The sequence below is a fragment of the Pleurodeles waltl genome, chromosome 4_2 (genome assembly GCF_031143425.1).
Source record: "Pleurodeles waltl isolate 20211129_DDA chromosome 4_2, aPleWal1.hap1.20221129, whole genome shotgun sequence".
In the NCBI taxonomy this organism is placed as follows: Eukaryota; Metazoa; Chordata; class Amphibia; order Caudata; family Salamandridae; genus Pleurodeles; species Pleurodeles waltl.
Window position 1 is genome coordinate 411,095,448 of NC_090443.1, and position 27,075 is coordinate 411,122,522.

The window sequence follows — 27,075 nt, forward strand, 5'->3', positions numbered from 1 at the left end:
AAGCTAACAGAGATTCAGAAGCTGTGTGTTAGGATGTCCTTAATGCTGACCCATGAAAGTGTCTTAATATCCTCCTGACAATACCAGCATGCCTGATGGCTGCCATCAATAGATACAGGTCAGCCATCTGAGCCAGCACTCTGACCAGGCCCTCACCTTTAGGTAGCAGGGATACAGCTGTCCTTAGGGATTCTTAGTGAAGTAATGGGAAAGTTGTGTTCAGAGCCCTATTAGAAGATTCAGGTTAATGAGACCATCCTGGACACCTCTCCTCTGTACAAAAACAAGTGACACTTCCACAGCCGCCAAGCCAATCTACCTTAGCCTGGTCCGAACAACTCAGAACCAACTGGCCTCCTGAATCCCATTGACAAATGGAAAGGTTGGATACGACTAAGATGCTTCTTCAGCCATTGTCTCATTGGGACCAAGACTTGAAACAGTCCAATGGTACAACAGATTCCTTGTCAGTCCAATCCTAACCATGCAGGCTCTGACTTACAACCTGCTTTATGGTGTATTCTTCAGGCTCTCCAATTCCTCAGCTTGAGCTCTGAATCAACAAGATTAAGAAGGATCCACAGCATAATTCAGTGATACCTATTGCCTCTGATCCAAAACAAAAAGATCATACCCTGCATATCTGAAAATTCCGAGCAAACCTATGCTTAGTATTTGAAATAGTCTTTATATTCTTTGTAAAATAGTTTTGTACGCAATAATTCAACCAAATCTTGCAGAGAACGTGGTGCAATCTACAGCAACATTGAACAAGTCAGAATGTTCAATACTTATTGAACATTGCTGTTCTCCTGCGGCATGCCCTCCTTACAGAACATTTTAGAAACTTTTCCCTCTTAGCAAAAAACATGTTTCCAATGGCGCAGCCATGTTGATGAATAGTTGATTTGATCATAGAGTCGCCGAGAGCCCACTTTGAGTAAACAATTTACGTTTGAAAATCAGAAACTGGAACGGGATCTCTGAATATACAAAACTCACTTATGGCTCCATTAATGCTCTAACTCAACGTTTATAATAAAAACTACAAAGAGAACAAAGACACGAGGCAATGTTGAGAAGACGACTTGCTTTTCTGTCTCTTTAACCTCATGGACTCAACAACAACGGTTTTATTTGGCATAATGTCCTTTGCATACAAAACATTGAAAAAATAAAACCAGTGGATCAGAGGTGACAAGATTAGGGTGGCGTCAGTTGAAGTGCTTATGGAAGAGGTTCAGCATTAATAGAAGACAAGCCAAAATTCTATGCCAGAATCGGATTACAAATTTGCCCAAATAAAAGTCAAATCCCTTTGCTGTCTTCATTCCTTGAGTAAGAAACCACACCAACATGAGGACACTTGTCAATATAAAGGAAAATCTATAAAATGGAAGACACAAAAGAAAAGACTAATGTGATTTTGTGATCTTAGCCTCCTCGTCTCTATGTGTTTCTCCAGTATCTTCCATTCCTCTTTCCAACACACTTTCTGTCCTCGAATTCATTCCACCTCTGCATTTTGTTTTGTTTGATTATAGCACTAAAGTGGCCAAAGCGTATTTCAACAGAAGCAGGACACTCTATGGACCAAGATTATTTCCCCTATTTTATGTCAGCCTTCATGGACGGACTTCATGGACAGCCTTCATGGCCTTACTTCTCTACAGCCACATTTTTAGGCACAGGGAGATGAAGCGATTTGCCCAAAATCACAGGATGCTGAGTTGAGACCGGGATCTGAACCTGATTCACCCATTTCAAAGGTCGCCACATCTCCACCGTTCTCCTCCGAGATCACTTCTGTGAGGAGGAGGCATTTCTTCTAGCAAAATGTACAACATTTTTTACTATACACTAGATGTGGTGCGGACTAAGGGCTTTGGCAGGCTGTGTTGGTGTGGCACAAGTGATTGGGATTCATATTGGCAAAAACTGCAGTAAAATGACCAGCTAATAAGCCTGTTTTCTCCTTCCAAGGAAAATCCTGAACTCTCGAGGTCCATTATCAATGACTGGGTTGCCAACAAAACTGAGAAGCGCATCACTAACGTCATTCCAGAAGGTGCCATTACAGAGTTCACCACGTTGGTGTTGGTGAACACCATCTATTTCAAGGTACGTAGCCTTGCATTCAGGGAGGGTTTATTCCTGTGGCCCGACTAAGCCAGCTCTTCAGTAAGCTGCCAAGATGGTGTATGGGAGATGCTGTGAAGTAACACATAGTTGTACCATTATATTAAAGGTAAAATATTGATCTGCCCTTATACAAAGTCTGCAATATTGATTACCAACATAGCCTCAACGTAAGTAGAAGAGGAGTGATGAGCAGTGACTTTCCGATGTATGCTTACTGTGACAATATATTGGTATTCAATATTGTGGAGTCAATATTTGTACATGTTGATGTTCCTCACCTCGATATTGTAACATACAATCTGCAACATTGTTACAAGTGGGAGGAATGAAACAGAAGCCACGTGCTGTTTCACCCGTTTAGCTGGTCCTGGTGCTTGTAGACAATATCACTTTATCGTCTATAATATTTAAGCCAAAGACAAGAAGTCTAAAACCACAACGCAAATTACTGCTGACTAATGTCACAAATTTTATAAAGTAGACATCAAAATCCAAAGAAATTATAGTTTTGTTTTCCTGTCTGGCATAGCAACACACATTTTCCCAGATGGATTGTGGTAAATGCAGTGTATGATCACATTCACTTTAGTTGAGCTTACAGGTCCTTGCAGTATTCACACTTGCTGGTGCAGCCAGTGCAGTTTCTCTCTGAACACGTTTTTCAGAATTGTTGATGACAATATAGGACAATATTACACAGGCCATTCTTTATGTATTTTCTAAATTACATGGTTTATTAATTGGTTTTAGTTCTCTTCATAAAGTTTTGAATATGTTAGCATCATCCATTTACTATCCATTGTTTGTCTGCGACTGCAGATGTGGTTCAACGTTTTGAGGAATGGGTGTTTTTCTTGGAATTAATGTGCTCCTATTTAAAATATGTTTCATTCAGTATGTATATGTGTAATATTATCAGTCATTTTTTTAATGCAAAGTGCATTGTAAGGATATTAGACAATGCAATCTAAAATGTCCTCTTCTTTTGTAGCACATATATAAAGAAAAAAAATAAAGTGCAATGTTGGACAGTGGCAGGGCTTTGCATTTACAATTTTACTTTCATACACTAGGGAGGATTCAAGATGAGATGTTTACATCAAGGATGTTGATTAATGGTCCACGAGCAGCACTGTCAATGTAAAGGCATTTTTTTCCAGAACTGAAAGAAAGACTATTGGACTTGGCCCTTTTTGCAGGGTCAACTACAAACATTTTGTCTTCACTCCTATTTTTCTGAATTTGTTTTTTTTTTGGCCTTAGGACTTTGCACACTTTACCACTGTTAACCAGTGATTAGGTGCTTGTGCTCACTCCCTAAACATGGTAAAATTGTCTGACACCTGATTGGCATACTTAATTTACTTATAAGTCCATCGTAAAGTGGTGAACCATATACCCAGGGCATGTACATTAAATGCTATTAGTGGGACTGCAGCAATTACTGTGCACCAGTGTATGTGTCCCAGACCTACCATTGCAGTATGTCAGCAAATTATCCCCTTGGTCAAGCCCAAAACTCCCTTTTTAATACATATATCAAAAATAAAGTAGGCCCGAAACATTGGACATGCACTTTTAAGTTTTACATATCCTGGTAGTGAAAAACTCACAAATTCTTTTTTCAATATTGTGAGGCCTACCGCTCCACTCCCCTAGGATATATTTGTGTAATCTTATTGCATTTAATAAATGATAGTTTTTGATTGAGAGCAAGTAGGAAAGTCATGTTTCGTGTCTGAGGGATCGTAAATTAAAATCCTCTTTAATGGTAAAGTCAGATTTTAAGTCACAATTTTGAAAGTGCCACTTTTAGAAAATTGCCATTTTTCTGCCCTCACCGTTTGGTGCCTGCAACCTGTTCCTGGGTCACATGACTAGGTGGGAGTTGAAGTTGGCCTATGTATATTCCTTCCAAACAGTCACACAGTAGAGGCACTACGTGTGTCTGAATGGGCTATATCAGGCAGGATGAGGATGGAGCTGTGAGCAGCCCTACTTCCACTTCAATAGGCTGGGCCCTGCTCTCACACAAACAACTACATGCTAGCCCTTTGTGCCTGAAGCTAGGCTGGAGCCAGGGCAGGGAGGCAGGAAATTCCAGACACTTCCATAAATTTCTCCCACTTCAAAGTGGGCTCCTGGAATAGAAAGGCGACCCTTAGGCCCACTTGTCTATTTACTTTATGGATCTGCAGAAGGACTCTGAGAGGACTGCCAGCTCCTGTGGCCCGCTGTGTACTGCAGAGGACTGCTTTGCTGCATCAATAAGGACTACTTTGCTGCCTGAAGCCTGCCTGTGGCCTCAGATGTCTGCCCTGCTGCGTTAGACCTGCTCCCCAACTTGAACCTAGGACTTCCAGAGTGACACCAAGGGCTAGTTGGCTGGCCCCCTGACCAGAGCCTCAGGGACAGAAAAGACTCCAGTCATCTTGAACCCGCTCCTGGGAGTGAGTCCTAACCCTCCAAGTGGTGCCTCTCCAGCCATGGGCCCTTGGAAGTGGTGCTAAAGGTGGCCAGAAACACCAAATCCAAAACTTGGGACTTCCATAATTGTCTGCCAAAAATTGTCCTGAGAACCAAGAGGGGATCAGGACTTACCTGCTCATTGATCCGCCCAAGATACTGTACATCAATGCTCAACCTGGCTTCGCGTCAGCTTGCGCTGCATTCTTCTCCGCACCAGCAGATCCTCACATAAGTGGTATATGGTCTGCATTGGCTACAGCCTGCAGCTTCGTCATGCTGGAGATTTTCAACTTCCAAAAAAGAGACTAAGGTCCTGACTTATAGGTTGGCAGGAAGGGAACTCCGTTGTGGCTGCAATGGCGTTCCTTTCCTACTAACATAGTGGTCTGCCCCTCCAATTTAATTTTAGAAAGACCGTCAGTTCAGCCATGTTGAAGACTGCTCTATCTTTGCCAAACTTTTCCAATGGCCCTGGGGAGTAAGGGCCTGCAGCACAATGGGTACTTTACAATCCACCCTATTTAGTTGGGTGGACATGTAGCCATTTTTTACTGTCTTTTACTGCCAGGCAAACCCTGACGGGGAGGGACAGTAAAGTTGTAATAATGGTCCTTCTGCCATGGGAAAATACTCCCATGGGAAGGGGGGCATTATTTTTTCTTTCCAAAAGAAAATCCCTTTTTGGGATATTATTTTTTAAAGGCAAAAAAGATAACTGTGTTTTACAGGGTTGTGTCCTGCTGACACAGCCCCATAACAAAGAGTCAAATGTGTTGTCAGCAACTGCCGTTGAAGGTAGTTCATGGCAATGCTTTTATAAATGACCACCTGCTTGGCGGTCATTTATAAATTAGGTTAGTGGCCCCTCTATCATGAGGACGGAGTAATTTACTTTGTCTCTGTGGTGGAACGATGGGCCGTCTGCCTGATATAAATCAGGACCTAATTCTCAACTTATTAATTTCACTGCAACTTTGCCTGGCAGCTCCCAGAACACCCGAACATGAGGCCTCCTCCTGCCTTGCCCCGCTGAACTTTACTTTCTCAGACTGTTTTCCTTGAAATTTATTCTAAGTCTGAAGCTATGCAGATACATTTGGCCTTATTACGACCTTGATGGAGGGGTTTCCTACATCGCAAATGTGGCGGATATCCTGTCCGCTGTATTACGATCCCATTATATTCAATGGAGATCGTAATACGGTGGACAGGATATCCATCACATGTGATGGAGGAAACCCCTCTGTCAAGGTCGTAATAAGGCCCATTGTCTCTAAGTTAAGCCTCACTGCTTTTGTGCCATGCTACCACAGGGGTAAGAACATGTTTTTTTAAAGACTTTCTGTGGTTCACACTGATGAGGATTGAGGCTATTGCTTGAACAGGGTTCCACCCACCTCAACCAACATCCCAATTTCTCACAAAGACAAAATGGTAAGGTAAATATCCATTTAACTTTAGTATTTGTTTATGGGAGTTAAATGCCCTGCAAACGAATTCATCACTGTGAATTATGGGAAATAATTCACAGTTAGTAGCCTTTTCTGTGAAATATGAGCTTTCAAACCACTGGCAAACTTTCAATAGAGAAGGTTTTCCCATGTACAATAAATACACACACATATTTAAAATACCTTAAATTATACAAAGAGAAGGCAATCTATATATAAACTGCTGATGTAAGTTTACTCCTGATTTATTTACTATGATGTAATGTTTCCCAATGTAATTGAGCATAAAATACCAACTGAAAGTCTCCTTAGCCCTGCAACCTTTAATTTGAGTAAGAGACACACTTGCCAACTCTTGTTTGGCCTATGAACAAGGCAGCCAGACTCTAATTCTGATGTCCACATGTACAGAAGCTGCTCCCAAGTGTAAAGATAGGGGCTTGCAATTGATCTGTTGTTCCCTTTAACTGAAAGCAATGTCCGAATACACAAAGGCAAAAAGAAGAGATGATGGACAGAATGTGGAACATATCAAATAGTCACCCCAGTGACAGATCTGGGTTTAATTCATCAGTTTTTTGCTTGCTATGCCATTCCAATTTGAACCCAGCCATATGCAAATCAGTCTTGACCCTGCTCCACATGGGAACAGTCCAGCCCGAACTCCCACGCCAGGTCCTCCCTGGACCAGACGCAAGACTTCTGGGACCATTTTCAGGGTATCACCCTTCATCAGCCAGGCTAGCTTGGATCTGGTGGCATAGTGAGCACGGGACCAACGACTGGGCATACCCTTCCTACTTAGGGCAACACATGCAAAAAGAACAGATGATGGATGGAATGTAGAACACATCAAACATTCACCCAAGTCACAGATCTGGGTTTAATCCATCAGTTTGTTTGCTCACCATGCCATTGAATCTGGTGGCATGGTGAGCAAAAGAATTGATGGATTGAACCCAGAGCTGTGACTGGGGTGAATGTTTGATTCGTTCCTCATTCCGTCCATCATTTGTGTTTGTTTGCTTTTGTCACCCTAAGTGCGCTGGATATGCCCAGATGTGGGTCCCTGGCTCACTATGCCACTGGATTCAAGCCAGCCTGGCTGATGAAGGGTGATACCCTGAAACAGGTCCCAGGATGCTTGTTTCCGGTCCTGGGAGGACCTGGCCTGGCAGTACGGGCTGGACTGTTCCCATGGGGAACAAGGTCAAGACTGATTTGCATATGGCTGGGTCCAAACTGGGGTGGCATGGTGAGCAAAATAATTGATGGATTAAACCCAGATCTGTGACTGGGGGTGAATGTTTGATTGGTTCCACATTCCGTCCTTCATTTGTGTTTGTTTGTGAATACACAAAGGGGCATAATTGCAAGAAAGTGGCGCATTGTAGATGATGCACCACTTTTCCTGCATCCAATTGCGCCCCCCTAACAACACTGTGTGTGTGCCTTATTTACAATTCGGCACACCATGGCACACGCTAGGCCAATAGCATAAAAAATGTTCACGCTATTGTGGCAGATTGGTGGATTAGCGCCATAATCCACCAAAATCAAGGGAAGCCCATTGAATACAATGAGAGCGTCACTGTAACTCCTGCCTAACGTAGGCATTAAAAATGACGCTAAAAATGCAGCAGTGAAATCTTGTAGATTTTACTGCGCCATTTTTCTTGGCCTCCTAAAGGGGTAACGCCCTTCTTGCATAAATTATACCTGGCACAGGCATAATGTAGCGCAAGAGGTTACAAACTGGTGCAATGCTTGCATTGCGCCTTTTTGTAAATATGGCGTGACAAAAATGCCTCCTTATGCCACATTAGCATACAAAATTGATGCTAATGTGGCACAAGGAGGCGTAAGGGGCTTGTATATATGCCCCTAAGTGTGCCCGCTGCTGAAATGGAGACAACCTAGTTTCGTTCACCATTTAGGGTGCATATTAGGCAATGAGATTAATATGCAGTTAGACCAAAGAATAAAAAAGACTGCTCCAAACGTTAACATTTACAACTTGAGGATTGTTTACTTTTTCTGACCCCTCAGGGCCTCTGGAAATCTACATTCAACCCAGAGAACACAAAGTTAGACAATTTCTACAAGCATGATGGGCAAATTTGCCAAACCCCAACCATGTACCAGGAGAGTCAGTTTCGCTATGGCACATTTCCAGATCACAAGGTTCAGGTGCTGGAGATGCCCTACAAGGGTGATGACATCACAATGGTGCTGGTGCTGCCATACCAGGACATGCAGCTGTCCGACGTAGAGCGGGACTTGACGAATGACAAGCTGAGTGGTTGGCTGGGAGCCCTGAATGATATCACACTGTCTCTCTACATGCCACGTTTTCGCATTGAGGACAGCTTTAGCCTGAAGGAGAAGCTACAGCAGATGGGCTTGGTGGATCTCTTCAACCCAGAAGCGGCGAGGCTGCCAGGTAAGCATTGCCCAAGAGTACTGCTCTGTAAATGTCCTCTCGAATAAGTGCGTGACCCTCACCTTTAGCCCCACTTATGGGTTGGCAATAGTTGAGAGGAATGAATTTATAGTGCTAATGACTATCCTAGCAAGAATGCCAAAGGCTGACAGTCTTATTACCCCGGTGATGAAGTGCAGTGTGCTCACTCATTAGTACGTTCAAAATGCTGTAGAAAGAATGCCTACTGTTCAACAATGCTGTCTTAAAGATTTTTGGGGCCCTAGGCAAGATGTATATTGTCCATAATTTTACTGCTCATTTTCTGCAAATTGAAGCACACATGATACCGAAACACTATTTCAGAAACGGGGTTTACACTTAAACGGTTGAAACATGTCTTTCCAGAGCCCCCACAAATCCTTAATATGCCACCGGGCAAAGCGAGGGGGAGAGAGAGAGACACTCAGACGTAGAAGTAGACAGAGAGATAAGAGTCTGAGATAGGGAAATACACTTTCCCTGGGGCTCCAAGAAGAAGGTGAGAGCCCTGGACAATTGCTCACTTTGCCCATGCCTGAAAACGTCTCTGCTGTTCAAGTACAATAAGCTATCTGATGTGAAGCAATGCAATATTAAGCTGGCGGATTACTAGGTGCCCGTGTGAAATTGCTTCTGTAAACAGTATGGCCCTTGATCACATCACCGAACCTGCATGCTTGCTTTTATGTATGGAAATTAAATGGTGATTCTGCTCTTGTTTTTTAGGGATAGTTTCAGGTGGCCGTACAGATCTCTACGTCTCTGATGCTTTTCACAAAGCATTCCTCGAGGTAAGTGTTGTTTGCGACCTGTGTTCTTGTGTTGCATATTAGCAGCTAATAAGAGACAGGCATCCTTTGTGGAGGATCTTTCAATGAGGGGCACAGGACCAATCAATGACCACTGAAAGTGCTGATCTCACACATTACAAACGTTTCACAATATTGTGTTGGGCAATACAGTTTAATGGGATGCCAGTGACAGAACCGACTACACAAGATGGTTTTCACCAGTACAAGTGCTCAAACACAGTCAATTCTATTAATCATTCTTTCCAGATGGATATTTCTAAGCACAGATTCCACAACTTGTGAATATTCCCCAGGAGTCAGACTGGATCCAGAAACCTCAAAGCAGTACTCTTGAGCTCTGGTAGGTGGTGTTGTGAAGCTTTGCACCAATAATCTTCCACTCTGGAAGAGATGAGCATATAGGCACCAACTATGCATGCTGATGTCAGTTCCCTTCTTTCCATGGCTTTAGGCATGGATCCGGAGCTACTTCTTAGTCTTTTAAAGATTTTTTGCAAACTTTTTCCAGTCTGGAAGAGAAAATGTCACCTCCTAAGACGACAGGGTTCAAGCCATGCAGGGACTGTTGACAACAGATATCTGTGACAGACCTTCACAAGGTATACCTATGATGCTTGGGGTCAGAACAGGATTTTGAGGCCTGCAGTAAGTGCACCCAGATGAATCCAAAGGCCATACACGGCCGCGAGTCAAAACTTTTGGTTGCCAAACATTGTAAGACTTTATGCAGTGACCCATCGAGGTCAAAAAGCAAGTCCCATCCTACTCCTGAAGTCGTTTCGGTGACAGAGCTTCATCGCACTCAAAGTCTTCAGGTAAATCCAAGAAGAAGTGTAAGAAATCTAAGCAGGAATCAGCTCCTTTCCATTAATATCAAACTCTATGGGGGATGCAAGGACATCATACGCCTCTCATTCTCCATTGGAGGCAATGCTAAGCATAGTTTCAATGCACCCCGCATTTCTAGGTCCATAGGTGACGACGGGGTAAATGGATTTTACTGATTCCCTCTGATGTGCTTTTGGGACCCAAGGACCCACAGGAGCCTCCAGCCAAATGTCCACCATGAGTCCAACCTTGGCACCATCTGTGCCCCTTGAAACCACTTCCAGTTCAGCATTGACCTCCTTTCTGGCACCACTCACTCAACCGATTCTCTTCACATCAAAGCTGGTACCGACGGCTCTGGTGCAGTAGGGTGAGGTGTGACCCATTCTGCTGTCTGATTCCGAGCAGAATTAACCCCAACCTCGACCGAGTCTGTTCCTTGATCCCACCGGAGCAACCCTTCAAATTCTGATACCCTGCCTTTGCCATGGAGTAGGGCTCCGACTCTACATCACCTTTTTGGCACTTACTCGGACAATGACAATTTTGAGGAAGTGGATGATTTTGTTCCTCAATAGGATGAGGAAAATGTGTATGAAGAACTACAAGATGCCAGTGGCTTGGATACTTCTCCAGATATTGACCTTGTTTCTTCTCTCACCCCAGCCACCAAAGAAAGCATTGTAGGAAAGTACCCTCTTTTTGGCATGGTTACCCCCACTTTTTGCCTGTTATCAGTATGTTTTGACTGTGTGTACTAGGGCCCTGCTAACCAGGACCCCAGTGACTGTGCTTTCTCCCTTTAAATGTGGTAGCTTGGACCACAAACACCCCACATTTGGCACACTGGTGCCTCCTTATAAGTCCCTAGTATATAGTTCCCAGGTTCCCAGGGCATTGGGCAGGAGGGGTTCCCCATGGGCTGCAGGATATATCACACCACCCATGGGAGCCCATGTAAAATGTGTCTGCAGACCTGCCATTGCAGACTACGTGAAAAGGTGCATGCACCCTTTTACTTCAGGTCACTGCAATAGGTCACTATTAGTCAGCACTATGGTAGTCCCTCCTAGCCCAGAGGGCAGGGTGCAGGTACCTGAGTGTGAGGACACCCCTGCATGAGCAGAGGTGCCCCCACGGACTCAAGCTCCATTTTTGTGGACTTCGTGAGTGCGGGGATGCCATCTTACGCCTGTACTGGACATATGTCACTATCTATGTCCAGCTACATAATGGTAACTCTGAACCTGGGCATTTTTGGTATCAAACATGTCGGAATCATACCCCAATACTGTTGTCAGTATTGATTGTATGATTCCATGCACTCTGGGAGATCCCTAGAGGACCCCCAGGATTGCTCCAACCAGCTTTCTGGGGGCTTCTGGGCAGCCACAGCTGCTGCCACCCCTCAGACGGGTTTCTGCCCTCCTGCTGCTTGAACAGCTCAAGCCCAGGAATGCAGAACAAAGGATTTTCTTTGGGAGAGAGAGGCAACACCTTCTTCCTTTGGAAATAGGTGTTAAGTGGCTTGGGAGGAGTAGCGTCCCCAAGCCACTGGTATGCTTTGAAGGGCACATTTGGTGCTCTCCTTGCATAAACCTGTCTGCACCAGTTCAGGGACCTCCAGTTCCTTCTCTGGTGCGAAACTGGACAATGGGAAGGGGAGTGAACATTGCCCTGTCCATCACCACCCCAGGGGTGGTGCCCAGAGCTCCTCCAGATGGCCCCTTTATTCTGCCATCTTGAATCCAGGGTGAGCAGAGGCCTCTGGGAGCATCTTAGTGGCCAGGTCAGGCAGGTGGCATCAGAGCCTCCTCCTGATAGGTGGTCATCTGGCTAGGTTATCAATCCCTCTCCAGGGCTATTTAGAGTCTCCCTCTTGGGTGAGTCCTCAGATTCGATGTTCAAGACCCGAGCAGGAATCCTCTGCAATGTTTACTTTGACTTTTGGCCACTGGAACCGCAACTGGACTCCACAGGAACCTACCATCTGCAGCTACAGTGACGACTCTGCTCTGCAACATTGTTTCTTCGCCTCCTTCCAGAAATTGCAACATTTCCCTGGCTCTGCATCCTCTGAGGGCAGCAAGTCTTCAACCTGCACAAGAAGCAAGAAAGAATCACCCATGGAGTGAAGTAGTCACTTCCGTGCATCCCGAGACACCAACTGCAACGACGACTGGCTGCATGGATTTCCTCTCATCCTGAGCTGCATGATTCCTGCATCACAGGTTGTAGTCTGGAGTGGTCCACTTGGACCTCTCTGCCAGCCATCCAAAGTTGGTGAAGGTAGGCCCTTGCCTTCCCACGCAGAACAGGACCTCCGTGCACCATGTCTCTTGCAGCTACCAAGGCTTGTTGGCATCTCCTCCAAGGGATCCTCAGGCTCTGTGCAGTCCCAGTCCCCAGCACTCTTCCCTGCGATGCACAGCCCTCCGCATGCTTCTTCTGCAATGTGGGACCTCTCTTCACGTGTGCTGCGTGGGCCTCCCTGCGACTCCTGGGCTCCTTGCCTGTGGGTCATCTATGATGGCTGCCTCTTCTTCTTCAGACTCTCTGCACTGCTAAGGGTCGCTGAAAACTTCTTAATGGCCTTTATGGCCAGAGGTTCCTGCACTTCCGGCTGCAAGACAGGTGTTAGAAATGGGGTCTGAAGTTGGCAGAGGTATACACCCTTGTCCAAGTAGGGACCACAATCATAGTCAGAGTAAGTCACAACACAATCCAAATTATTCTGTTCCCACCATCCTGTATCTTGGCACTGAGCAGCCAGGCTTAACTTAAAATGCAATGTGTAAAGTATTTGTGTAGAACTTATACCATAACACAGTGAAAACACCACAAAAGACATCACGCAGGTTTAGAAAAATAGAGAATATTTTTCTGAATAAAATACTGTTGAAACAATGAAAATCCAATGTACACAAGCAAAGTTATGAATTTTTAAATATTAAATCCAACTAAAGCCGCTAGAAACATAATAGGTCCAATTGGGGCTATCACGGCGTCGTTGACAGAGTCGTTCCCAACAATCCAACACCATCGGTGCCAGTCACTGAGTCACACGGACCCCCCAGGTACAGTATCTTTTGAAAATGAAGAATCAAAATGTAGCACAGAGTAAGAAAGAGGCGTTGCTGGAGTCGGTGCAGCATCAGTCCCTTATGACTTTCGAGGAAAGAGGCATCGGTTCCGTGCTGCGAAGCAGTTGGAGGTGAGGCGCCGGTTCTGTTGAATGCAGGGTGAGATGATGCAGTTGTATCCGTGATGCATCGATTCCATGTGACCCGGCGAGGTCGCTGGTTCTGGTCCGTCAGGACGTGATGAGTCGACTTCACAGTGTTGCGTTTATCCTGAGTGATGTCAGCGGAATCGCATCAACGTCTGACTTTCGTTGCAGGCCACGGTCGTTGCATGCAGCGAGGTCCACTGAGTGGGAGCAGGCTGCAGCGTTGCTGGTGTCGCTGAAGTCGTTCCAAAATCGCTGAAGTCGGGTACTAGCAAAAAGCCAGTAATTGAAGTCTTTGCTGTCCCTGAGACTTCAGAACAGGAGGCAACCTCAATTCAAGCCCCTGGAGAGAACTTTTGGGGGAAGTCAGAGTCCTTCCAGCACAGTCAAACGCCAGCAGGGCAACAGCAGGGCAGCAGTCCTCAGCAAAGCAGTCCAGAGAGTCCTTTGGGCAGGCAGGCAGGTGTTGTGACAGAGTTCAGGTGCAGGTCCAGAAGTGTCTAAGTTGGTGGGGTCAGAGACCCAGTTTATATAACTAAAAATGCCTTTGAAGTGGGGGAAATGTCAAAGAGTGGTTTTGAAGTACACAAGTTCCCCTTTCAGCCCAATACTGTCTTCCAGGGTCCCAGTGGGGGGTTATCAGTCCTTTGTATGAGGGCAGGCCACTGGCCTTGAAATGTAAGTGTCAGGCCTTCCACCTTTCCAGCCCAGGAAGACCCATTCAGTATGCAGATGTGACTGAGCGTCCTGTGTTTGTGGTTGTCTGGGTGAAATGCACAAGGGAGCGGTCAACCAGCACACACCAGACGTTGATTGGAGACAGGCTATAAGGCACAGATGGTTTTAAGTGCAGAGAAACAGTCACTTTCTAAAAGTGACATTTCTAAAGTAGTAATATAAAATCCAATCTCACCAATAAGCAGGGTTTTCTATTACCATTCTGACTATACTAAGTATTACCTGGTTACCCCTTTCAGATCAAAATCTCCTCTCAAAAAGTATATGAGGGCAGGCCTAATGCTAGTCTATGAAAGGAGCAGGCCTCACAGTAGTGGAAAATTAATTTAGGAGTTTTTCACTATGAGTACATATAAAAAAACATATGTACATGTCCTGCCTTTTACCTACCTAGCACCTTGCCCTATGGATTACCTAGGGACTACCTTAGGGGTGACTTATATGTAGAAAAAGGGGAGTTTAAGGCTTGGCAAGTACTTTTAGATGCCAAGTCGAAGTGGCAGTTAAACTGCACACACCGGCCTTGCAATGACAGGCCTAAGACATGGTTAAGGGGCTACTTATAAGGGTGGCAAAATCAGTGCTGCAGGCCCACTAGTAGCATTTAATTTGCAGGCCCTGGCACATGTAGTGCACTTTACTAGTAAATCAGATATGCCATTTGGGGAAGAACCAATGGTACCATGTTTATGGGAGACAGCATATGCACTTTAGGACTGGTTAGCAGTGGTAAAGTGCACAGAGTCCTAAACCCACTAAAAACAGTGTCAGAAAAGTGGAGGGAGGGAGGCACAAAGTTGGGGGATGACTACTCTAAGGCTGTCAGGTCTAACAGGCACGTGGACCTCTGTCAGCCATCTTAATCTTAGGGGAAGGTGGGGCGAGGTAGAATGAAAAAGGATGAAGGAGCCTGATTGACGATTTAGAGGACTCAATTGTCTGAGATGATGGCTTGCCACCTTTTGAGAAAATGCCAAACCCTGCTCCTGACAGGATGACTGTGTGCAACAAAGGGCACAAGAAAGATTTTATGTAGCTGCAACAGCTGGAGGGGGAGGGGACTGATCTGCCAGTTGTCACTGATGTCCTTATTTGTCTTTGTGAGCTGAAACATCAGCCATGAGAGGGCTGGGACACCTGTTGAGCTGGCTGTGGGAGGCTGACATTGGCAGTATGGGAAACACGATCATAGCTTCAAAGGGGGTGAAATTGTTGATGGAACTCTCTGGAAGGGCAGACAGAACCAAGAAACATGCTGTGGCCCTGCTATCCTTAATGCGTCCTAGGCCTGAGTCCTCCTTCTAGCCAAAAAGATGAGACCCGTTGAATGGCATATCCGTAAGGGATGCCCGAACATCCCTGGAAAAGCCTGTAGACCTCATTTGTGCATGACGCTGATGTCCCACACCCATGTCAATCAACCAACCGAAGCCATTGACAGCATCCAAGCCAGCAAGGATCACAAAAGATGGAGGCATTTTTACTATCTTAGATCTTTGCCCTCTCAACATCTTCCTGTGGCAAGACAAATTCAAGATGCTCACGCTTTCCCATCTTTTGTCTGCCCTAGACCCTGAAGACTAGATGGTGAGATTGGACCTGCACAATGTTTATTTCCATATCCCCGTCCTGCAGTCCCACAGGCACTAGCTGCGGTTAACAGTAGGCCAGGATCATTATTTAGTTTACAGTGCTCCCTTTTGGTCTAACCAGTGCCCCTTGAGTGTTCACGAAATCGATGGCAGTGGTCGCAGTGCACCTTCTGAGGTTGTGGGTGGCATTCTTTCCCTGCTTCGATGACTGGCTATTGATGATGGACTTGCTATAAGCAGTTGTCAACCACCTCCAGATGATGGAAATCCTCCTAACATTGTTGGGGTTCGCTAGCAACGTGCAGATGTCACACCTGACTCCTTAGCATACTCTTCTGTTCATAAGAGCTTTTCTGGATACCGTAAAATGTCATGCCTTTACCCAGAGCAGGTTCCAGGGCATTCAGACTATGATCCCAATGTTTTAGCTTCTGTCCTAGATCTCAGAACAGATGACTTTGAGGCTGTTGGGATTGCAGGCCTTCTGAAACCTGCTAGTGAAATGTGCCAGATGGTGGATGTGGACTCTCAAATGGGATCTAAAGTCCCTGTGAGCACAGCATCAGGATAATCTGTGAGTTTGTAACCAGATTTTGGAGGAGACTGCAGAAGATCTGAAGTGCTGGCTGTCAGAACCAGATTAAGTCAGTGGCAGACCCCTCTCCTTACCCCACCAAATTTGACAGTGGTAATGGATGCATTGCTTCTAGATTGGGGAGGTGGAGATCAGAGGCCTCTAGTGCCCAGTGGAAGCTCAACACTACATAAATTGTTTGGAGTTCAGGGTGATTTGCTTAGTGTTGAAGGCCTTTCTGCCCACCATCAGAAGGCTGGGACAGATATGTACAGACAACACCAGCACCATGTGGTATGGCAATGAGCGGGTCTGGTGGAGTCTTGGGTCCTGTGCCAGGAGGCTCTAAGTTTCTGGAAGTGGCTGGACTACCAGGAAACGTCTCTAGTGGCGAACCACTTGGCATGATCTCTAAATGCCAGGGTGGACCGACTCAGCTGCAGACACCTAGTGGACCAGGAATGGCAGTTACACCTTGAGGTGGAGTAGGGCGTCTTGCATCCACAATGATAATTCAGGCTTGATCTTTTCACCACCACTGAGAATTCACAATGCCAGCACTTTTGCACTTTGGAGTTCCCAAGGAGACTCTCACTCAGAGATACATTCTGACTAGAATCGAGCTCAGGTCTCTTGTATACCTTCCCCTCACTGTCTTTCATGCTCGAGTTCTGAAGAAAATCAGGAACAACCGGGCCTAAGTCATCCTAGTTGCACCAGATTGGGCTAGAAGAGTGTGGTACCCGGTACTCATGAGCATTTGTCCTCCGATCAAGCTGACATTTTGGGAGGATCTTCTGCTTCAACAGCAGAATAATTCAGCAGGTCCTGCTCAATCTACATGTCCATGTTGAGCGGCAGCAGTTTACTGCATTTGACCTTCAACCTGAGATTCTTGATCTCATCTTGGCAGCAAGGTGTCCCTCTAAAAATCATAGTACACCAGTTGCTGGGACTAATTTGTGGCTTGGTGCGGCGCCTGTCAGATTGACCCATGGCAAGCCAATTTGTCTGATATTTTGCAGTTTTTTTGTCCCTGGCCAACGTCTTGCTTTATGCACTTTTAAAGCTACTTGTCTGCTCTGTCAGCTTTTTTGCAGTTGCAGGATTATCCTTCATTGTTTAAATCACATATTGTGATGACATTTATTAAATGTTTGCAAATTGTATGTCCATTAATGCCCTTTGTGATGTCATGATTGGATGTAAATTTAGCTCTTACTTTTTTAATATATACTCCCTATGACAAATGCACAGTTGTCCTTTATATCTCCTGACCATCAAAGCAGACTTCCTGACATCAGTTTGGTATGTGAGCAGGTTTCAGGCTTGCTCTTTGCCAAACAACCTGTACCACGTTCTTCCCAGATAAGCTGGTACAGAGGACCAGAACTTCTTTTCTATCAAAAGTAGTAACAGTGTTTCACGTCAGACCGACTATGGCCCTCCTGGTGTTCTGTGCCCTGTTTCATCCCTCAAAAGACAAAGACAGACTTCATTGTTTGGACCTCAAGAGAGCATTCAATTTTTACATTGATCACACCAAAGAACGTAGATCAGCTCTGTGTGGGGTTCGTTGGTGCAGAGAAGGGCATGACCATAGAGAAGTGGACCATCTCTTAATGGATTATGGTCCTCATCAAGATAAACTGTGCATTGGTCAAGAAACAGCCTCCAGAAGACGAACAGGCTCATTCTACCAAAGCCAAAGCTGCTACGTGAGGTGCCTGTTGTGGATATTTGTCAGGCAGCTACATGGGTGTTGGTACATACATTCACAAACCATTATGGCCTCAACAGTCAGGGCTGCTCAGTAATGCAGGACTTTTAGACTGTTTGTAGACTCACCACCTTGGTGTCTATGCACAAGGTGAGAAATCTGCTGTTAAATGTACACATCGGAAGGACAAGTTACTTAGCTCTTTGTGGTTGAATACTGTAACTGCATATTCCACACCAACCCTCCCACCTTCCTGTTCTGTAAACTGGACTCTTTTCCTTCTAAAGCGGTCTCAATCTAGAGATCTAGGGGCATATTTATACTCTGTTTGCACCGAATTAGTGTCATATTTTTTTACTCTAATTCGGTGCAAAACTAACTCCATATTTATACTTTGGTGCTAGACCCCTCTAGCACCAAATTTATGGAGTTAAAGTAATTTTTTTAAAGTGGAGACCTACTTTGCCCTAATGAGATGCAAGGTAGGCGTTCCCGTGCAAAAAAATGACTCTATGGCCTTAACGCCATATTTAGGGCATATTTATACTCTGCAGCATATTTATACTCTGTTTGCACCGAATTAGTGTCATTTTTTTTTACTCTAATTCGGTGCAAAACTAACTCCATATTTATACTTTGGTGCTAGACCCATCTAACACCAAGGCCCTGATTTAAACTTTTTTTTGCATCGCATTAACGTCATTTTATGACACAAAAGTGGCGCAAACTTACAAAATATTAGCCCTTATTTATACTTTTTGCTGCAAAACTGTACTAACTCAGTTTTGCACCAAAAAGTTTAGCACCGGCGTGCACCATTTCTGTGCACCAGCTGGGCACCATATTTATGGAATGGTGCAAGCCGGTGCAAAGGGTAGGCTAGAGTTTAAAAAAATGACTTTAGTCGGGTGGGGCTGGCAGTATAGAAGAAGAGGGTTTAGCACCAAAAAATGGCTTTAGGCAGGTTAGAGTAAAAAAAAATGACTCTAACCAGATTAGCGTCATTTTATGGTGCTAAACCTACCATGCCACATGACTCCTGCCTTAGAAAAGGCAGGAGTCATGCCCACCACCCCAGTTGCCAGCACAGAGGACAGGGGTCCCCTGGGCATGGCCATTGCACCCGGTGCCATGTATGGGGACCCATTTCAGGGCCCCCTATGGCACTTTCAAAAATAAAATGCACTTACCTGTACTTACCTGGGATGGGGTCCCCCATCCTCGCAGTCCCTCTAGTGTGGGTGGGGGTGCCCCTAGGGCCTATGGAGGGCACCTCTGGGCTTATTCCATGGTGTTCCACCATGGAAATAGGGCCACAGGTCCACTAACACCTGCCCTGACCCAGGTCTTAAAAAATGGGGCAAAGCAAGCTTTGCCCCATTTTTTGACCCCTCCTCCCTCCCTTGCACCATTTTTACATGGGAGTATAAATATGGTGTTAAGGCCATAGAGTCATTTTTTTGCACGGGAACGCCTACCTTGCATCTCATTAAGGCAAGATAGGTTTCCACTTCCAAAAAATGACTTTAACTCCATAAATTTGGTGCTAGACGGGTCTAGCACCAAAGTATAAATATGGAGTTAGTTTTGCACTGAATTAGAGTAAAAAAATAATGACTCTGATTCAGTGCAAACAGAGTATAAATATGCCCCTTAGCGTCAAAAAATGATGTTAATCTGGTCAGAATCATTTATTTTGACTCAAAACTGCCTAACGTCATTTTTTTTTAAGCTAGCCTACCCTTTGCACCGGCTTGCACCATTCCATAAATATGGTGCCCAGCTGGTGCTAAAAAATGGTGCAAGCCGGTGCAAAACTTTTTGGGGCAAAACTGCCTTAGTGCAGTTTTGCACCAAAAAGTATAAATAAGGCCCCTAGTGACCTTACTAGCACCAGACTGTGAGATCTCACTATACAAATGTGCTCACTGCCTTGGCATCTGGTGCAAAATATACGGGTATTAATTGAAGCTTCTTCCAGATAAGTGGCTGCAGTAGTATGTCCCAGTATCATGGTCGAAATATCAACCTACATATATATCATGACCAAAATATTGAAGACCACGATATCATCCAAATAAATGTTGATTTACTGTTGTTAACTCTACCATAATGACATTTTGTAAGTCAACATTATGATCATGGTGCATCCATAGGCGATATTTCAGCCACAATATTGTGGTACAACATTATGGGGGTTATTACAACTTTTGCGGAGGTGTTAATCCGTCCCAAAAGTGACGGTAAAGTGACGGATATACCACCAGCCGTATTACGAGTTCCATAGGATATAATGGACTCGTAATACGGCTGGTGGTATATCCGTCACTTTACTGTCACTGTTGGGACGGATTAACACCTCCTCCAAGGTTGTAATAACCCCCTATGTCTGGAGCAGACTCAATCTCAGCCACAGATCCAACTGTGACCTTACAAAGGGGCATCTTCTCAGTTTGTATCGTGCTCCTTGTTACCTAATAATGCAAGGTGTTCATGCAATATCAGCAGAACCAAACAAGCAAGTATTAAAGACACCAAAACATGCTCATCTCTAGGAAGGCAACAAAAAATCATCTAGGTACATGTAGAGAGGCAAGCATTCATGTTTGACTACCTAAGATTTACCAATTCACTCCAAGGGTTGGTAGCTACTTACAGCTGCGAGCAGCTATTGCTGGAACAAAAAGAATCTGGGTTTGTGTTCCCCTTTCTGACCTCCAATATATCTTAATGTCCAGGTGCCTATGGGACAATGATGTATGGATTTATTACCATAAACAATGTTTTTTGACAAGAACATTAGAATTTCAAGATTTAAAGTAGGGGGCGATTAGGTTAACCAGCCAAAGGTTAATGGGCTAAAAAAGCTTGAGAAAAACCGGGAGTTGTTGCTTTTGAGGCTCACTGCACTAACATTCACATTATTCCCTATTGTTAGGACAAAACTTGTAATAGGTTTTGTTTATCGCACCTGATAAAGTTTGATCCCGGGGATATCAGATTTTGTCAGCGTGATAAATAACACACCACCATCCGGGGCATTTGTAATCAGGTCCTTAGAACCTGCTGCAAGGTGTGTAGCTTGTACACACTGATTACAGACAGATTAGGACTTGATTTTTAATCTCACATATCTAACAAAGGTCTTTGGTAGCGATGAACAGCTGCTGTTGTAATAAACAGATACAAGCTGAATGTGACATCCCCAGTATAGTTTGGGTGTGGTCTCACATATGTAGGTGTGCTGTCACTGATGTGGGGCGTGAGGTGTCCAAATGGATGTATAGTCAGTAATGGAGATTGGTTGCGCTGTGACAGCTGCAGCATAATGTCACATATGCAACCTGAATGTGGTGCCACTAGAGGGGTGGCAAATCGAGTCCCAGATGCAGCAAGAGTGTTTGTTGAAGGAGATGTCCTTCTTAATGTACCCCGATTCTGGTAGCAAGTCTTTGGGAGCCGGAAGCAGAAAGGATAGGAAAAATAGGGAGCTAGTGTTCTCTCCCGGCCTTCTGAAGCGAAATACCCCTTGAGACGCTCCTTACCAGCACCCACATCCTCTGGAAACTGTATTCTGGTCGAATTCCTGGTCAGGTGAAAAAGCAAAATGAAGTAGGAACAGGTCTCCAATAGTTCTCTATTTGTAGCAGAGTAGGCAAATATGGAGGACAAGAGGGATGTTACCTTGAAATGTGATCACTGGCTCAGAATATTTGACATAGTACAGTTTATGTCCCCCACTAGTTCTGGGTCCCATTTACTCTGGCCTTAGGGGCACATTTACCAATTATATATGCAGCACAGCAAGGCCACCTTGCTAGGCTGCGTGAAAGGGCAATCCTCTGAAGCATTTTCCTCTTTCTGTGTGTGCTGTCGATAGAAGAGGAAAAACAAGGAGAAATAAAGATATTTCTCCTTGTTCCACCTCCCCTGGGGAGGCGTAGGATTTTGATGCAGTCCCAGGTTTACCAGTAATGGGAAATCTGGGAATGTGCCAAAATCCAGAGGTGGATGAGTGGGAACACCCACGCTCCACCAATGGAATGCCTCTCTGGTGCAGAGTAATGTAACACAGTGATTGTTCAAAGACAGAAAGTCTAAAAAAAAGCTACCCTAAAAAGGAGTGGAGTGTTGCTCAAATCAGATATTTGTGGGCAAGCAAAACAATTTGGGTCGTCCCAGACTAGGAGGTTATAATGAAGGAAATGTCACGACACAAAAGCTAAAAATAAAGCACTTAAAACATAAATCTATGCTTCGTTTATTGCAATGAAATAATCAAATCTATTTCTGATGGTCATTTTAAGGGGTTAAGGCCCGTATTTATACTCCGTTTGCGCCGAATTTGCGTCGTTTTTTTCGACGCAAATTCGGCGCAAAACTAACGCCATATTTATACTTTGGCGTTAGACGCGTCTAGCGCCAAAGTATTGGCAAATAGCGTCATTTTTTTGCGTGAACGCCTTCCTTGCGTTAATGAGATGCAAGGAAGGCGTTCCCGTCTAAAAAAATGACGGCGACGCAAATGCGTCGTATTTATACTCCCGGGCAAAAATCACGCCCGGGAGTTGGCGGGTCAAAAAACCCCGCATTTGCGCCACTATTTAACGCCTGGGTCAGGGTAGGCGTTAAGGGGCCTGTGGGCTCAAAATGAGCCCACAGGTACCCTCCCCTGCCCCCAGGGACCCCCCCTGCCACCCCTGCCCACCCCAGGAGGACACCCAAGGATGGAGGGACCCACCCCAGGGACATTCAGGTAAGTTCAGGTAAGTATTATTTTTTTATATTTTTTTACTTTTTTTTGGGTGGCATAGGGGGGCCTTATTTGTGCCCCCCTACATGCCACTATGCCCAATGACCATGCCCAGGGGACACAAGTCCCCTGGGCATGGCCATTGGGCAAGGGGGCATGACTCCTGTCTTTACTAAGACAGGAGTCATGAAATGGCGTCTGGGCGTCGTAAAAAAATGGCGCAAATCGGGTTGAGGCGATTTTTTTGCCTCAACCTGACTTGCCCCATTTTAAGACACCCTAACGTCATTTTTTCCCAACGCCGGCGCTGCCTGGTCTACGTGGTTTTTTTCCACGCAAACCAGGCAGCGCCGGTCTGCTTGCGCCGGCTAACGCCATTCCATAAATACGGCGCCCGCATGGCGCTTCAGAATGGCGTTAGACGGCGCTAAATTTTTTGACGCTAAACTGCGTTAGCGCAGTTTAGCGTCAAAAAGTATAAATATGGGCCTAAATGTTTTTGAGATGGTGAATGCATACCTTTTTAAGGCAGAGTTTCATCTATTCTAGAGGGTTAATTTACTAAGGTGAGTGCAATGCTAAGGTTACAGAGTTATATAGGTGAATGTGCTTGAGATGATATACTTGTCTGTCTATTTGGACCACTGGCACACACCACCTCACAAAGTGTATATCTCCATTTTGGTTTGCAGGTGAATGAAGAGGGCAGCGAGGCTGCGGCTGCCACATCTATAATATTCGCTGGACGCTCCTTGAACTTGAACAGGGTGATCTTCAAGGCCAACAGGCCATTCCTGGTCTTCATCAGAGAAGTTGCCATCAATGCCATTATCTTCATGGGCAGAGTATCTAACCCTAGTTCGGAGTAAGCTGACCCATGCAGAAGCTTCTGCCCATTTGCACCTGCCCTCATAGTCCGAGCTTCCAAAAAATGCTTTGAACCCTTTATTGCTAAAGGGAGATACCCATTCTAAATTCATCTCAAGGACAGAAAACCACTATTCCAAGTGTTAATTTAAATGCATCTCACAGTCACACACATTCACCTTCTCTGCCTATGAATAAGCATTACAGGCAATGGTTTAAACTCTTCAATCTTCAGTTCATGACCCCTCTTGTCTCTCCATAATAACCACAGCGGCAACAAATCAATGTCCTCAAATCTTTTCTTCTTCCCCATTGCTCATAAGACTGACAGTGGCGGCTTGTACTTTTAGCTGGGAGAAGGGGTGCATCGGGTAACAAACCCACACATAAATGCTCACTCACACTTAGGCATTCAAACACACCCATTCTCAACACTCAATCCCAAATATTTATGCATGCACCAAACTTTAATATAAAATCATACTTCCCTGTGCAGCTCTGCCTTGGAGATCACATGAGGACTGGGATAGCTGGCATCCCTCACTGGCTGAGGGAAAGCAGCAGTCCCTCACTCGTCACAGAGTGGAATGAGGTCAGTGAGACTGCTGACCCAACCCCACTCTGTGATGAGGTGTCACTGATTGACACTAGGCCCTGGGTACTTCAGGGCTTAGAACTGAAGATCCCAGGTCTGAGGTAATCAGTGACGCTCCCCCTCATCACAAGGGGGAGGGCCTTGAGGTGCTTTGCCATGCTGAAGCGGTCACGCCCATATGAGCAGTGACTTCTTCAGGGTGGCAATGTTCAGCTCAGGCAGCCAGGAGCCTGCACAATTATTTATCACATGCTTAGCTCCTGGCCTCCTGGCCTGAAAATAAAGAGTGTCTGTCAGACTGACCTTTGCTTAGCCTGACCTACACTCTTCATGGTGACCAAATGGTGAGGGGGCACCGGCTGAAGACTGGAACAATCAATCAATGCCTTCAGCTCTTCTGGGGCAATCCTTACATAATTTCCTTAATATCTCAAAGACTGGGCCAATTTCCCTTTGCAGAAAGCTCTTTCTTCAATTTCTTCACTAAATGGTATCCCTGTCTCTGTTGATATAAAACACTATTACAGCTCTTTCTCATATTGATCGATTTTCCATTGGTCTGCTATCACGGACCAAGTAACAAATGACTCCAGTTCTTCTCTCAGGCATATATTCCCCTTCTCCATGGTCTAGAATCTTGGAACAAGTGACCAATGCTTTTAATTATCCCCTCAGAAAGAGATTCCTATTGCTATTGATCCACTATCCAGGATCGACTAACAGATGCTTTAATTTCCTTCTCAAATTATTTTTTTCCCCTTACTTTCTATTATCTTTAATGAACTACCTAACAACGTAAATTCTTCTCTTAGCAATGTAAGTAATACCTTTCTATTCAGTTTGGAAAGTTGGCCAGTGCTTTAATTCCTCCCTCAACAATATAGCATCAAATTTTCCACTGTGTTGATCAAGTGGACTGGACTAACTAAGCAATGCTTCAAACTCTTCCCGAGCAATACAGATGCCCCTTGACCAGTGATCATACAGGCTCAGCTATTCAACCAATTCTTGCACATTTCCCATTTTAACATATATTGCGTAGGTCCATCCATCATTAAAACTATTTTTCCTAAGAATGCCTCAAACTATTCATGTGACATCAGGTACTTCCCTTCTAAACCCACCACAAAGACTGGGTCCAAATAATGTCCCTTTTCTTCTGCAACACAAAATCTAACAATCTTCCTGCTTCAAAACAAGATATTTTGTATCTGAACTGCATAGTGGTAGTCATCAGTCAATGTCTTAAGTCTGTGATCCCAAGGTGACTATATTGTATGCCTATTTGGTATGCCAACAGAAGTTTCCTTAGAAGTAATGCCAAGAGCATCAAGAAAGGGAGCAACCTATCTCTCAATTTTAAGAAATGTATCCCATGTAATAAATAAAACTATAAGAGAATCCCAACAAAGAACTGTATGCTGTGTCTTTTCTGTCTCATCAGTTGTGTCATGGCAGGCAAGTGATGCCAGATTAGTTGTCTTAAATGTGGGCCATTTCACCCTCAGATTGCCCTCACTAGCCAATGGCATTATTTTACTCAAATAATGGGATTTGCAAACAGGCCCTGACTCACCATGCGAGCTATAGCAACAAGTGAGCCAGCCATTTCTAAAGAGAGTAAAAACCTTTACAAAGAAACTGTGTTAAATAAAGTTCATTTTACAGACAATCTTTATGAATTTAGTGGCAAAAATGTAATTGGTTTTAGGGATAGCCTGACTGGAATCTTTTGAAATCAGCTAATACTTCAGAGCCCCTCACAGTACCTCATCATCTTATTACTTTGTCACTCCAGAGATAGAACCCAGGGACACACAGGGGAAAAATAGAAACTGTTGTTTACATTTTGCCCCAACAATATAAATATCCTCATTCTTCATGCGCATGGATATAACATAAGTGCTAAATGATGTGCCACAAGCAATAGGGTGCATCACTGCTGCTGGACCAGAAGGCAAACATCAGTATTTCTGTACCAGAAATGAAATACCATTAGCCTGCTTTCCTGCTTTTCCTGCTCCCGCACAATCTCTCCCTCTCCCTCAACAGCAGAACCTACACTTCCTGATATCTCTGATCCCCCTATTTCTCCCTTCTCTCCATAATAGTTCATGCAGTAAAAAATGTAAGGCTTGTAAGGGAAGGGCTAGTACCCATGGAGCAGTTAATCATAGTGCATTTTTACTATGTATTGAACTAAAATACTGAGCCATGGATAATACTGAGCTTCTGGTGATACTAATACTCAGGCACTGATGATGTTGAGCCATTGATAATACTGATACACTGATGATGCTGCACCATTGATAATACTGATACACTGATGATGCTGAGCCATTGATAATACTGATACACTGATGATGCTGCACCATTGATAATACAGATACACTGATGATGCTGAGCCATTAATCATACTGAGACACTGATAATGCTGAGCCATTGATAATACCAAGCAACTGGTAATACTGAACCACTGCCAATAGTGAGCTGTTGATGATGCTGAGCCATTCAAGATAATAAGCCTCTATTTATATTCAGCCACTGTTGATACTGCAATGCTAATTACTATAGTAATAATTATTAATATTCTATTATAGTAATAACTAATATCAATATTATTTATTATACTAATAATACCGAGCCACTGTTTACAGTGTTACACTGATGATACTGACCCATTGATGATACTGAGCCACTGGTGATGCACAGTCAGTGATAATACTGAGCAATAGATAATACCAAGTTACTGCTTACAGTGAGCCACGGATGATGCTGAGCCACTGAAGATATTAACCCCTTTGCTGCCAGCCCTTTTACCCCTCAGGTGCCAGGCCTTTT

At 44.6% G+C, this 27,075-nt stretch overlaps 1 protein-coding gene across 1 annotated transcript in view; it reads left to right on the forward strand.

Annotated features, from left to right (window-relative positions):
• Positions 1 to 25,648, forward strand: part of SERPINC1 (serpin family C member 1) — a 75,684-nt gene extending 50,036 nt beyond the window's left edge. Inside the window, exons 4-7 of the mRNA XM_069231607.1 lie at positions 1,984 to 2,121; positions 8,112 to 8,505; positions 9,253 to 9,317; positions 23,465 to 25,648. Coding sequence (XP_069087708.1) covers positions 1,984 to 2,121; positions 8,112 to 8,505; positions 9,253 to 9,317; positions 23,465 to 23,641 — 774 coding nt within the window. The 3' untranslated portion in view covers positions 23,642 to 25,648. The remainder of the gene's footprint in view (positions 1 to 1,983; positions 2,122 to 8,111; positions 8,506 to 9,252; positions 9,318 to 23,464) is intronic.
• Positions 25,649 to 27,075: the final 1,427 nt, after the last annotated feature.